At 39.7% G+C, this 13,453-nt stretch overlaps 1 protein-coding gene across 4 annotated transcripts; it reads right to left on the bottom strand.

Annotated features, from left to right (window-relative positions):
* Nucleotides 1–88: 88 nt before the first annotated feature.
* tpst1l (tyrosylprotein sulfotransferase 1, like) lies at nucleotides 89–11,296 on the bottom strand. Of its 4 annotated transcripts, none has more exons than XM_042498760.1 (7): nucleotides 11,065–11,295; nucleotides 6,806–6,999; nucleotides 6,274–6,719; nucleotides 4,733–4,891; nucleotides 4,329–4,582; nucleotides 2,067–2,268; nucleotides 89–593 (listed from the first exon to the last, which is right to left on the bottom strand). In XM_042498760.1, exons 3-7 carry the CDS (start codon nucleotides 6,679–6,681, stop codon nucleotides 558–560), a joined length of 1,059 nt encoding a protein of 352 aa, XP_042354694.1. In that variant the 5' UTR covers nucleotides 6,682–6,719; nucleotides 6,806–6,999; nucleotides 11,065–11,295; the 3' UTR covers nucleotides 89–557. The 4 variants fall into 4 exon arrangements, with proteins under 4 accessions (XP_042354694.1, XP_042354693.1, XP_042354695.1 ...); XM_042498759.1 differs by having other exon boundaries at nucleotides 6,802–6,999; XM_042498761.1 differs by having other exon boundaries at nucleotides 89–970; nucleotides 6,274–6,999; nucleotides 11,065–11,296.
* Between the last annotated feature and the right edge of the window lie 2,157 nt (nucleotides 11,297–13,453).

Genomic DNA, 13,453 nt, shown 5'->3' on the forward strand with positions numbered 1-13,453 from the left:
CATTTAGACTTTTTTTTTATTCATGTTAGGCAATATACAACAATTAAAAAAACCCTCAATTCAGAATAAACAACTTTAGATTCCTGAATGAATGGTCAACACCAAAATAATTTATTAAGAAAATAAACATACGTCTTCAAAAATATACAGTCATTATGCTTCATGAACACTGACTGAACTCTCAGTAAGTGAAATATTTGTCGAAAGACACATTCACATTTGTGGTGAATCATAACAACTTTACAAACATGATGAAATACTTCCAGGTATGAGATGAGAGGATGCGTCAAAATGCAATGTAATACTGTCACCATGGAGGAAATGTTGGGTCAACATGATATATAAAACCCAAACCGCTTTAGGAGTCTATGTTTTAAAACCTCCACCCAATGTTCAGACATGAACACTGCACATGAGTCTTACAATTCAAAAATACACATGGGAGACTTTAAAAATGTTCCTGTGAGGTTTAATTACTGCTGAACTGAAAGTCTGTGTTTAAGGTGCATCCATTTCTTGGACCAGCGAAGCTGATTTACAGGATTTTCCTCTTTCACTTAGCTGGGGTGTGGAGTCTCTGTTGCTTTTGAACTCTGATTAAAGAGAAAAAACAATTTTCAAGTATGACTGGAAATATTACGTCAGAGCTGCATCACCTAACTGTGGTGCTTTGATCTTGACAGCTGTAAAAAATATGCTATCTGCTAGGGTTGGATGATAAATGAATATATTGTTTATCAGCCAAACGAGTTGCTGTATATCAGCATATCGGACATCGTTAAAAACTCCAGTCTCGTGCACACTTAATACAGATGTGCGGGGGCGGTCTTGATTTAGGACGTAGAGCGTTTTTTTCACTGAATGCTGGGATGGCAGATTCCTCCGCAGTTCTTTCTGTCCACGTGTCGAAGCTTCCTTAGCCAAATCACTGAGCTCCCCTTTGTTGGTCAGCACCTTTCATGGTAGCTTACTGCCATTGGAGTGCATGTGTATGAGTGAATGACAGGCAAAATTGTGAAGTGCTATGCAAATATCTTCCATTTCTTAAAGCAATGTGAAAATATGCGAAAGTTCAAATGAATTGTCAGTTCTCATCATGGAGATAGATGAACTGGCAGCTAGAGGCTAACGGTGCTAACTCCACAAACAGCGCTAAACTTTGACATTAATGCAGACAGAGCTAACAGTGTTAAGTGGGGGGAACTGGAAGGGGGGCGCTTTCTCGACAACACGCTGCTGATATCAACTGTAAGCACCGTATGAGTGCAGCGTCCGGTGAGCGCTGAGGTGTAATTCCATGCATGGCGCAGTTGGGCTTCTGCATAGGAATACGTAAGTTATACAGCTGAGAAATCATAGCATCAAAGGAGAGGGCTGTGTGACGGCAAGGTAAAGTGGGGAAAACACTTGAAATATAGCGTCCACTCAGAAAGATTCTGTTTGGCTTTTTAGGTAACCTTTTTTTTTGAAAGGCCAAAGTACATTTTGATATCAACCCCGCTCCACAGCAGTGTACTTCTGAGCTCTGGGGTGCAAGTCCCATCTGTTTCTGCAAACAGGGAGTGCGCCGACTGCCAGGAACTGTGTGTAATACACTGGCAATAAATGAGTACCTCATACAGAAAATGAAAATCACAAATTATGGCAATAATAATCTGAATATTGCAGAGAACCTCTTAATTCTCTTAGGGTTTCTCTTCACAATCTTGTCAGCGTTATCATTAACAAATATATTATTTTCAGGGGTCACTATTTTCAGTTACATCTTTATTAAAAAAAATCTAGATTTTATTAACCTTTATGTTGATTTAACATAAGGACATAAACTCCATGTAAAAATCTGTAGAACTAAAACAAATAATCAATCAGTTGAAAGGAAAATAATGAACAGGCATTTAGATAATCTCTTCATTTTTTAAGTCATCACCTTAAAAAGATGTCCCTTTGAGTTCTTGATGGGCTTCAGGGTATTTTTCAGCGAAAATATATATATATGTTAAATTTATTTTATAAAACAATGAGCATTTATTCTGTTCTCCCGCAGGTCAGTATCTTTTTAACCTCACCTGTGAGTAGTTGAACAGAGACACCATGGGCTCTGGTTTCGTGTAGTCGGGTGGGTTGGCGTGGGGGTCGTAGCCGAGGCGAGCCAGCATGGGGGCGATTTCAGCCATGTCGCTTACCACATCAGAGGGAATGTGCCCGACCCACTTGGAGAGGGCCTCTGTGTTCACCGGCTTCATCACCTGGTCCGTGGAGCGCTCAACCCTGCACACACACACACAAGGTCAGTCTGTGTGTGTGTGTGTGTGTGTATGTGTGCAACCATAATGCAACAAGTTTTATATGGAAGCAAAAACGTTCCAAAACAAATGATTGTGATCAGCCATTGATAATTAACAAATGGAAGAAAACTGAAACCAGAAAGAAACAAAGTGGAATATAATACGAACTGTTGTAGTTTGTAAGTCATTGTTAAGTACTGTATGTATTCGCTGTGTTGTGATTAAAAACCCTAAATGTAGTTGTTTATGACAAAAAACTTTGTCAAAATTGTCCTTATAACACTTTTCCATTTAATTATAACACAGTAATTGCATAAATAGACAGGAAATACAACAATATAACAATGTGTTCAATTTTCACTTTGTTTGTTTTAACGTTAGCATTTTAAATCTTTCATACAATACCAGCCCGTCCACCCTAAATAAATACATGTTTCTGTGTACACCCATTCAGAGCTATAAACACATAATGTGATCATTTATGTTTCTGTGGACGTTATAAAACATTTGTGTGACTAATACTAAACTAATCGTTGCATAACTAAATAAAGGGCGCTAAGTGTCTCAGAATGTGGCCTAATTCCTTCAAATACACGCCAGGTTTGGTTTGTGCAGTGTGAAGCAGCCAGATTTCCACCACATCCCCCTGAGCTTCTGCCCTGCAAAGAGAGTCTCAACTTGAATCACGACAAACAAGTGGAGCAACACAAATTAAACATCTACCAAGGAAGACTGGAAGCTTTACTTAAACTCAAAAGGTTTGGCTGCTTTAGGAAAAACTCTGGCTGAACTCAGCGGACTCATATATTACTTGTGATGTTTGTGCTCAAATCTGTCTAAACTTTTCTGCATTTTAATTCAGTGAAAACAACAACACTACAATCACTTAAATAACTTGGTAACTTGCAGGTGCCGGGTCATGGCTACTATTGCACAAACTGAGGTGTGATATTCTCTGATATTTATAGGGTTTAATGAAACAAGGTTATGTTTACATTCTGTGATGACACATATACAACACAGGTTTCTCTGTCTGATTATGATGCATGTTTAAATTGACTGTTTTTAGACGCAATATGTAAAAATACTTTGTATATAATGTAAAATAAAGGGATTTAGTATTTAAATTTAACACAATGAAATACGTGGAACTGTGGCTACATTGTGTCAGATACGATTTATACAAAATAAGAATAAATACATTTTGTTACTCTGATAAAATTATTTTCTGATGGAGTTGTATTGCACAGTAATGATTTTAAATGTTACGTTTAAATGTTCATTTTTAAAAATTTAAATATGGGTGATTTTAGAATTTCTGGATGTTTAAATTCTTTGCCACAGCCCTATTAGAATGGTATAATGATTTGTCTTTTTGATGACAACTTGCCAATTGTAAATAAACAAATAAAGGGCAAACATCAGGTTTCAGTGTGATTTCCTGAATACCGGAGAAATCAAAGCAGCTGGAGGTTGGCATGCTCCCAGTTTGCAGAAACGTAAAGGGCGTGCACGCCATAGCTCAACATCACCATGCTATTCAGACAGCGTATGTTATATGTCGCACTAGAGGCAGGCGCTGTTGTGTTAAACGTCACACCCTTCACGTCTTTTGGTCTGGGGTTGCATGTTGCCAGCCTTGTTTGGTTCTGTATAAAAAAATCAAAGCCGGCATAATGACAGCTCTTTGTTGAGGCCATATCACAGGATCTCTGTGTAAAAAGTGCTGGAGAGAGAAGTGTGAGATTCCTTTTAGCAGCCTGTAAGAAATGACACCTTTCTTCCTTAAATATAACAACTCCTCAAAGCCAGCAAGGTGGGAATTCACAGGAGGAATTAAGCCAAATAAAACACACAGACAGATGAAGATCTCTGCAATTTTCTATCACTGAAATGCAACACTTATTGGACCTTAACATTAGAAAAACTTAAAAGCAACTTCCCAGAAAATACATAAAACCACAGCACATGAAATGGAAACTGCAGGGTTAGATGTCTCGAGAGTAAACTTGGTGTACACAAACACACACTTCAGACACTCACTTGGACAGCGATACACCACCAGCTTTCCCAATCAGCTCTTCATGGTGCAGCACTGACGGGTCCCACTGCAGCTCTAGGAAGTGAAGCAACTTCCTCATTTCCTCCTCTGCGTGGAGGACGAGCTGCTCGTAGCGGACGGGCAGACATCTGGACTCCCCAGCTGCCTGGCACTGGCTGAACATTGTCTCCACCGCACTGCTCCACTTGGTCAGACAGTCCCTGTAGCTGGTCAGGTCAAAGCCAGAAATGGTCACCTATGAGTGGAGGCAGAGAGATAAGATTGACACAGGACAGAGCAGAATGGAAAATGTATTGTGTCACAATGTGGCTCCAGTACAAACTTGTCAAGTGACTGTGAAGACGTTTGCCTGCCTGCAGCCTGATAAGAAGAGTACCCGGCATACCTTGCGTGATATCATGGAGTGCACAGTTGCCCGGCCATCTCGTAGCATGAGCACAAATTTGGCTTTAGGGAAGATGCGTGACAGATAAGAGAGAGACTTCAAGGCGAATGGATCCTTGTTGCAAAGGCGAGGTGCAGGCTCTCCGTGGCCAACTATCACCTGAAACACAATAAGTGGATATCACAACAAGGAATGCCTCAGCTGCTACATGCAAACCCTCTTAATACTCAGAATACCAATATTTTTCACACTGGTACTGAGACGCCAAATTTAAACATACATATGTGTCATTTATAATAACAAGCTCACTTATTCTCTTAAAGAGACACATGAATATTTTACCCAGTAGAGACTTATTATTACCAGTATGTTCTCATCCCAGGCTGTCAAATACAAACGCCTCACCCTTTAGTGTCTCTATGAGACGCCTGGTTTGACATCTGTATGTGACGCACAGCTGTCTCCTGTCCTGGGTGAAACTCGATGTAACTTGTGGTTTAACAGCACTTCAAGGTTAGGTTTAGAAAAACATCATGTTTTGGGTTAAATTACTACTTAATGTGACATAAATTTGTCACATAAGTGAGTTACACCATGCCACATTACAGCACTGACTTCTGGGTTCACAAGCAGTGTTGTTCTGAGAGAGAGCTTTTTTTTTTTTTTTTTTTTACACATCCACCACAGCTCCCACCCACCCCACACAGACTTTCTCGCCTGACGGCAGATGCTCTGGATGTCAAATATTGCCATAGATGTGTTTACATTGGAGTTGAAAACTCTGTGTGTGTCATATAGAAATCCAAGTGTGCCTTTGGGGTTGGTATCACACGCCGAGAGGCATGACAAAGCGTTGATATTTGATGAGCTGGGAACGAGAACCAGTTGTTATTACTACCACTGAGTAGCAAAAGCCTGTGAGTTCCTATACAGGTAGTAACTAGAGAACTGAATCACAACACAGTGCCTCTGCAATTTAAAAACAAACCAAAAACAGTTTGTTAATGTTGTTGACCATCAGTTCAGTTTGTTTTGGAACCAGTATTGATAAAACCTTAAATGATACCAAGCCCTCGTTACTACCTAGAATACCGATTCATTAATGTAAACAGCCTTGTTTCAATCATTTTTGACATGTATGTGTAATCTGTTTCCGTCATGTAATTTAGTGGTTGTTGCTCAAATAGCATCTTATTTTGCATTTTTGTATTAGACAGCTCTCAAAGCAAAACTTAAAATACATGTTGTTTAAAAATAAAACCTTAAATATTAGACATTCACATTAGTTGATCGACTGAATTTGCTGTTTTGCTTTTTTTTGTTTGAGTCATTTTTCAAGAAAAAATACCTACATGATTCACTGATTAATCAAGAAGGTAACCAGCAGATGAATCAATAACTAATTATTAATTGCAGCCCTAAGGGCATGTTCTGCTTGTGTTCCCCATGTATGTAAACACATCATCCTTAATCTGACACATGCCTTCCAGACCCAAAAAGTATTTGCAGATCAACAGATGGAGAGGCACTGAGGGGCTCACCTCTAACAGGAACGCTCGCACGGCTGAGTCCAACACCTGGTCAGTAACGCCGGCCTCGTCCAATCGTATCCTCTCCTTTACCGAGCGGCTCCAGGTGGCCCGCATGGCCAAGAGGCGAGGAATTACTCTGGTTTCTTCCCCACAACGCACAGCATTGTGGGCATCAAGCATGACGCGCATCAGCGTGGTACCGCTCCTGGGAAAGCCTCCAATAAAGATGAGGGGTGTGTCTTCAGGGAAGTGTTCAGTTAGGGATAAACTCTGATTGGCTGAGCCCAGGTTGAGCTCCATCCACCTGTACCGATGGCTTTTTGGAGGGCACTCTATCCCGCTCATGCCCAGGTAGAGCAGGGAGGCAGAGCAGAGGAGCACGCAGCCCAGCAGCAGACTCGATCTGGTGTTCCTCATGGTTCAGATTCAGGACATAAAATAAAAATCGGGGGCACCTGTGGAGACGGCTGGAGTCAGATGTTAATGTAGCTACTTGTTAAACTTCGGCAAAGGTCAGTTTAATACTTAGGTACGCACTGACAGCCTGTATGATGAGGATGACTGTGACAAACACAGCTGAGGTGATGCTGAGGAAGGCCTGGTGGAGACCAGGACGATGGAGTCTCCTCGAGAGACTCCTCACTCCTTTGCAGCTCCTCAGCCCTGGTGTCGGACAGCAGGATCCAGGCCTGCTGCGCTCCACAGCCGGCCACGTCTCTTATCCATCGTTCCTACCTAAAACATGACAACAACATAACTTAACATAACTTTATACTGCACCATCAAATATGGAATGCCTCTATTTCTCCAGGGCCGTAAATCATGCTTCAGTATAGGATGAGATTTTTTTCCAAGCATGATATCACAGCTTGCTGCTTAACACACAAAAAAATCATCATATTTTTAATTTCCAATAAATGAGTAACTCCAAACATTTCCCACTGGCCTGTATGAGTGAGCTATTATCAGCAAGCAGGGCGTAGTGGCGGCTGCTGTGTTATTTTGCCAAGAGCACTTGTACACACTTTCAGAGTTTCTGAAACGCATCCAGTTTTAGTTCTCAAAGCAGTTATTTTGCATCTCCTCTCTGGGGAGCCACTGACCGTTAAGCCATATCAAAGTTCACTGTGGCATGCAACGCAGATACACTCACAGGCAGTGTATCTGAATTTACTAATTACAGCCTCCTCGTGTTTTTATTCTCACTGACAGATTCTGCCACACTGAAACGGAAAGCAATTTGTTTGATATCAGATTACTATTTACCAAGCCAGCTGTCTTGCAACTTCCCTGTTTCTCTGCTGTAATGTGCCCATGGGCAGTTTCACCAGCGTAAGCGAGAATCTAATTCCTCTTATTAGCACACACTCAAACTAAAACACACACACATGCAAAACTGACTGTATGTTCAGCTGAACATACACAAATTCTAAATGACATTACTAATGTTTCTAAATAAAATACTGATATCACTGCAGTATTTGAATTACTTTTAGAGCAGCATTACAGCTCTGAAACTCAAATTCCCAACTCAAACAGCAGTGTCACTTCTTACAGACGCTGTGAGCAACTACGGGATATGTCTCCCTCTTTCAAGAGATATTTTGATTTCTGTCCTGTTCCGGCTGAACGTGCAGGGAGCCTAACATCTGGATGCCACGTGGGGAACTCTCCTCTCTCTTGGCTGGAGTAGCTGGCCTGTAAAATTCAGTTTACTGATCAAAGCAAAACGGAAAAAACAGCTGGAAATGAGGACATCCCAGCCTGGCTGGCATACTTAGGTGCTGCTTTAAGCCATGCTAAGTCCGGTGGTATCCACAAGCTTTACATGTAATGCATTTCCATGCAGAGATTAAGCCACTTGGAGTTTGCAGAGAATTAGGCCATTGGCTTAAGATGAGTCTTGCTGCTTTTTTCTCTAAACAGATTTAAAGAGCTGGTTCACCCAAATTACAAAAAAAGCATTAAATGGCGTTCAGTTAGCGCATTTACCTGTGCATTGTGTTTCAGAGCCGGTGGCAATAAATACTGCAGAGTCATTTTACCCGGGTGTGAATGCCGATTATAACCTTTCCCATTACATTCAAAAGCCAGATGTTAGCGGGTGTCAGCTGGTATTTTTGTTTTAAGGCAGTGAAAAATAGGCTATATTTAGTTCCCTGAACATATGACAAAGAAAACCAGCAAATATGAGAACATGAAAACAATGGGTATTTAGCATTTTTGCTGGAAAAAAATACTTAAATGATAAATTGATTATTATTTCCTGTTTATCAACTTATCGATTTCCAGTTTCAGCTCTATCTCACTTATGTTTGGTGTCAGCTGACCATGCAGATAGTTTTCAGATAGTTGTCTCAGAGATAGATGTCTGGAACATGCATAAACAAATGCAAACCGGTATGCTCGTCTAAACACAACTAGTGTTTTTTTTGTTTCGTTTGTTTTTCATAAAGCTGTTACTGCAAAGACACCTACTATAATAATTCTGTGGACTGAGCTTGAAAAGGTCACTGCGTTCGCTGATCAAGGACAAGCCAACAAACAAAGTCTAAAATAAACTGAAAACTGTGACTTGCAATTACAGTCAGTGGTTGGCGAGAAAGAAAGCATCACATTGACATCTTTGAGCAGAAGGGTGTCAGGAAACCCAAAGCCAGTGTCGCCTCCTCCTTTTCACAGGAGGAACACAGACTTCCTGCCAAAGGGAAAGTCTAACAGGGAGAACATCGCCTACATTTACCCTGAACTCAGGTTAACGCATTAATACATTACTGTCGAGAGCCCATCTATTCTTAGAGCTGTTTGCTTTAAACACTCCCATAGAATTTGTGACTCTTTAAAGTCCACTGGGTAGGATTTAGGGGGATACATAGGCAGAAACGGTATATAATATATTAACTTTAGTGTACAATCACCTGAAAATAAGACTTGTGTTTTCATTATACATACATAGGGAGCAGGTCCTTGTTCACAGAGTCCTCCATGCTGTGCTGCGATGTTTCTACAGTGGCACAGAATGGACAAACCAAACACTGGCTCTAGATAGAGCCATTTGCATTTTCTGGTTAGCAGCCCCTCTGAGATAAGAGTGTCCAAAAAATGATTTTTTCTTTTTCTTTTCTTTTCTTTTTTTTTTTTACATGAAACAGCTTTATTCAGTGTTTTTTTTTATTTGTTTCAATCACCTGATTCATTTGTTAAAGAGAGGATGAGACCTTTGCAGATAATTTGGTTCCCAGTACAAACCTCCTGAACGTCTGGATAGTAAGTTTAGAAAGAAAAAAAGGTAATTACACATTATCAGGTGCTGGGCAAGCAACCTGTTGAAGAAAGCCCTATTTGTAAACTGAAACTGCTTTATTCAAAATTTTTACAAATTTAAATCCATTAGTTTGGGAAAGGAGGAGACTTTAGTGGATAATTCGACTCCTGGTAAAAATCTCCTGAAAATTTGGACGAGAAATAAGGTGAGCACAAATGAAGTTATCGGAGAAAATAGGTGAGCACATGGTCATGTTGAGGTGTAGGAGAAACACTAATTTGTTATGTGAAACTGCTTTATTATGTGTTTTTACCGATGTTAATCACCTGATCTGTTTTCTTTGAAGAGGAAGAGACCACTGCAGGTATTCTGGCTCCCAGTAAAAACCTACTTAAAAATTAACACTGAAGGAATTGTAACCGGGAGAAGTTTCATCTTCTTGCAATCCACACCGCTCAATGTCACTAAATTCCCCTAAATCATACCAAGTGTTCTTTTAAGTAGCTTTATGTATATTTATTTTTATACCAACTTTTCTTCTTTACTTTATTCTATAGCAAAAAAGTGACAAGGTTAATGTTTAATTGCAGCTGCTTCATCAAGAATTGCTCCCTTTTTTCTGCCCTGGCCAGATATTGGAGCTGATATTTGGTGTAAGCATGAGAGTAACTTTTATTTTGTAAAACCTCAGGGAGGTGTTTTTATTCATTCATTTTTAATTTCAATTTTCACTTGACTTTACAAAAAAAAAAGTTGCCGGGAACTTGCTGTATATGATGTTGAAAGTTTCAGTTTTATTGAACATTTTCTGAAGGCATTTAAACAAAGTGTTGTGTATGAGATTGTTATATTCTAAAGTCTGACAGAGATTTTAATTTTTATTGTAAATGAATATCGGTTTCAAATACCGGTTATCGGTCTCACTAACTACTAATAATCTGTATTGTTATCGGCCCTGAAAAACCAATATCGCTCAACCTCTAAATTATTTACGCAATTGTTTTCTAATTTCATGTATTTCTATATGAGGCATTCTTGCTCTCAGTGCTGTTGTGACAGCTCCCTTTCAGTGACAAACAAGGTGAAATGTATCTTAAAAAGGTGCATATTTAACTGCAGCTGTAAGAACTGCTTTTTCTTTCTGAAGCGTTGCACAAGTATGCGTTGAACCAGGTGCATACTGGTGGAAATATCATAAACAGGTCAAAGCTATCATGGTAGTCAACGGTGGTGTGTGCAGTAATAGGATTATCCCACGGCTGCAAAGCAAAGGCCCAGCAGCCAGCCACCAACATCTGGCCTGACTGGATGATGCATCTTTTCTGCAAAAAAAACACCCGAGGCAGGAAGCCACCAGGTGAATGACCTGCTATCAGTCAAACACACCGTGACAGACCAGCGGCCACCTCCAGCTCACCACGGAGAGCATGTCAGTGTGTTATTATCTTTTTTATAGAATAAAAACACTCATTTAGCTGTCTATATACAGCTAACACGCGTCGTAAATATATCCGTTAAAAATGGTGTTCACTCACCAGCGTCTGTGAAACCGCCGAAATCCGCAGAAAAAAACATGAACCTTGATCCCCAAAAGCTGAAACCAGCACCTCCTCTGTCAACATCGGTGTCCTCTCTCGTGTGGTGAATCTATCGGCGGAGGTCACAATGCCATTTAGTGTTTTAAAGGACACATAATTACACAACGTTTCGCCGCTGGTTCCTGGTGTAACTTTGCACCGTGAGAGAAGTCGGGCTGTATCTACCGTTGAGAGGGGAAAAAACCCACTGAGCACGAGCTCAGCCAGGCTCAGAGAGCTGGGCTCTGATTGGTCGGTGAACGTTCTGAATACTAAAGCACATCTGCTACGGCGATTCCTATTGGCGGATGTGTTAAAGGACAATTCCACCGCTGTAACAAACGCAGCGTTTTCTATCTGTCTTTTTCACACTCGAGGCTAAAATTACTTTACTCCATCGATTCGTGTGCTCTCAGTAAAAGCCCACGGGGGAAATCTAATCATAGTGTGGGATTTAGCTGAGGTTAAACCCGCCTCATTTCATTTACCCGCGTTTTCATTAGTAAAAACAGATTTGGGTAACTCTTTTAGTATGATATGGATCTTCATGATACACTGTGGCCTCTGTGAAGGACCAGATGTGTCTAAATTACATTTGTAAGCCTGTGAAAAAGCAGTAAATAAACCATAACACTGAAATTCATGAATTAGTAATGACACACATCCATAACCGATGAATTATGAAATAGGACAAGCCCAATAAAAGGTATGCCATTAAATCAGTTTTAATAAAAATAAATAATGTTCTTCTTGTCTTGACTGCAGGTCATTTATTTATTTGTTTATTAACTGGCAAACAGAATGTAAAAAAAGAAGACAGAAAAACAAAATACACACAATGCTAGACATTCATCAACATACAAGTGAGTCCTGCTTTTTCTAACTCCCAGTCCTAACAAAATTGAAATCAAAATTGAAACCAGCTGCTCACCAATGCCCCTGTCAAACCATATTTGTCCCAAACATAGTTCATCTCTCACATTTTCTGTACTGCCATTTCACAGGGACAAATCGCTTTGCACTTTTGTCCCCTGTATGAATCACTGTATTGTTTTTTTTTCTGTTCTTTCCTTTTTATTTTGTTCCTCATTTCCACTCATTTCCATTGTCTGTTACCTGCCAGTGGACTATGGATGTAAAATAGCAGTCCTGCTAACTCTGGCCTATTTGCATTAGTATTTTATACTGATGTTCATTAATATGCTATGTCCCTTATAAATAAATAAACAAACAAAAACAATATGTAGGCCTAACTTTAGGTCAACAAGGAGAAGAAAAAAGAACAATAACCATCAGATAATTCCAGAAATTATAAGTAAATTTTAAAATTTACTGAATTATTTTCTTCTTGTTTTCTGTTTTCTTTGCTATTAAAATGGATGGACATTTTCAAGTCAGCACTAAGTAGACACGCATCCCTATTGCTGCATGAAGAACATACACAGTGTGATTTAAAAAAAAAGAAAGAAAGAAAGAAAACTCATGACCAGATTAACCCACTGGGGATATCCGAGTGTACAAGATGAGCTGATTGGCCCCTATTAACCCCTGTTCATCCCACTTTCTGTGCAATATGTAGCCTTCAGTTTGTCTATGCTACAATACTACCTGGCCCCAGGTTTGCAGGATTGCAAAACACATTTAGACACCCAGAGACTGAAGTCATAAGACAAAAAACACTTTAAAGTGACAGTTCACCTAAAAATAAAAAACATTTTACCTCTTACCTATAGTTCTATTTAGCCTATCAATCTAGATTGTTTTTATTTGAGTTGCTGAGTGTTGGAGATATCGACTGTAAAGATGTCTGCCTTCTCTCCAATATAATGTAACTATTTAACCTAATTATTTATTTTGTGGTGAATTGTACCTTTTAAGCCTTCACTCTAAGTAGGCACTGGTCACATGCTTATTCAGTTACCACAGCACAAAGAGGCATCCTAAAAGTTGCTTGGCCTTAGTCTAACCTGGAGCTGAAAAACACAAAATGTTCAGTTTATAAAATATATAAAATTAACCACTTCCCTTTTTAACTTTTCATCACGAAAAATGGTTCATCCATTCAGTATACAAAGATTGGGGACAGTATCTGGACACAATTAAGGTCACATAAGAAGGTTGAGAATAATTTAGCACCTTGTGCAAGGTAGGTAAAATATCTTTAGGACATCCCACTTAATAATCTCTATAATTTTCAGATTGGAAGGTGCTGAACATTTTCTTTGTAATCAGGCATCAAAGATGTGTCCCTCGTGTTTTCACTTCCAAGCTCAATTCATGGCCGGGGTTATTTGGGTCTCCTGCATGTGCTGGTATAAAATTAATATCGGTGACTTTCACTTTGCCT

This window comes from Plectropomus leopardus, chromosome 13 (assembly GCF_008729295.1).
Source record: "Plectropomus leopardus isolate mb chromosome 13, YSFRI_Pleo_2.0, whole genome shotgun sequence".
NCBI lineage: Eukaryota > Metazoa > Chordata > Actinopteri > Perciformes > Serranidae > Plectropomus > Plectropomus leopardus.

Bases quoted from the DNA above. Each gene is read 5' to 3' on its own strand.
- tpst1l (XM_042498760.1), bottom strand. From the start codon at position 6,681: ATGAGGAACACCAGATCGAGTCTGCTGCTGGGCTGCGTGCTCCTCTGC. The intron at 2,269-4,328 runs GTGAGTGTCTGA...GTGTGTGTGCAG, and splicing joins GGTGGTGTATCGCTGTCCAA to GGTTGAGCGCTCCACGGACC. The intron at 594-2,066 runs GTGAGGTTAAAA...CTCTTTAATCAG, and splicing joins CTCTGTTCAACTACTCACAG to AGTTCAAAAGCAACAGAGAC.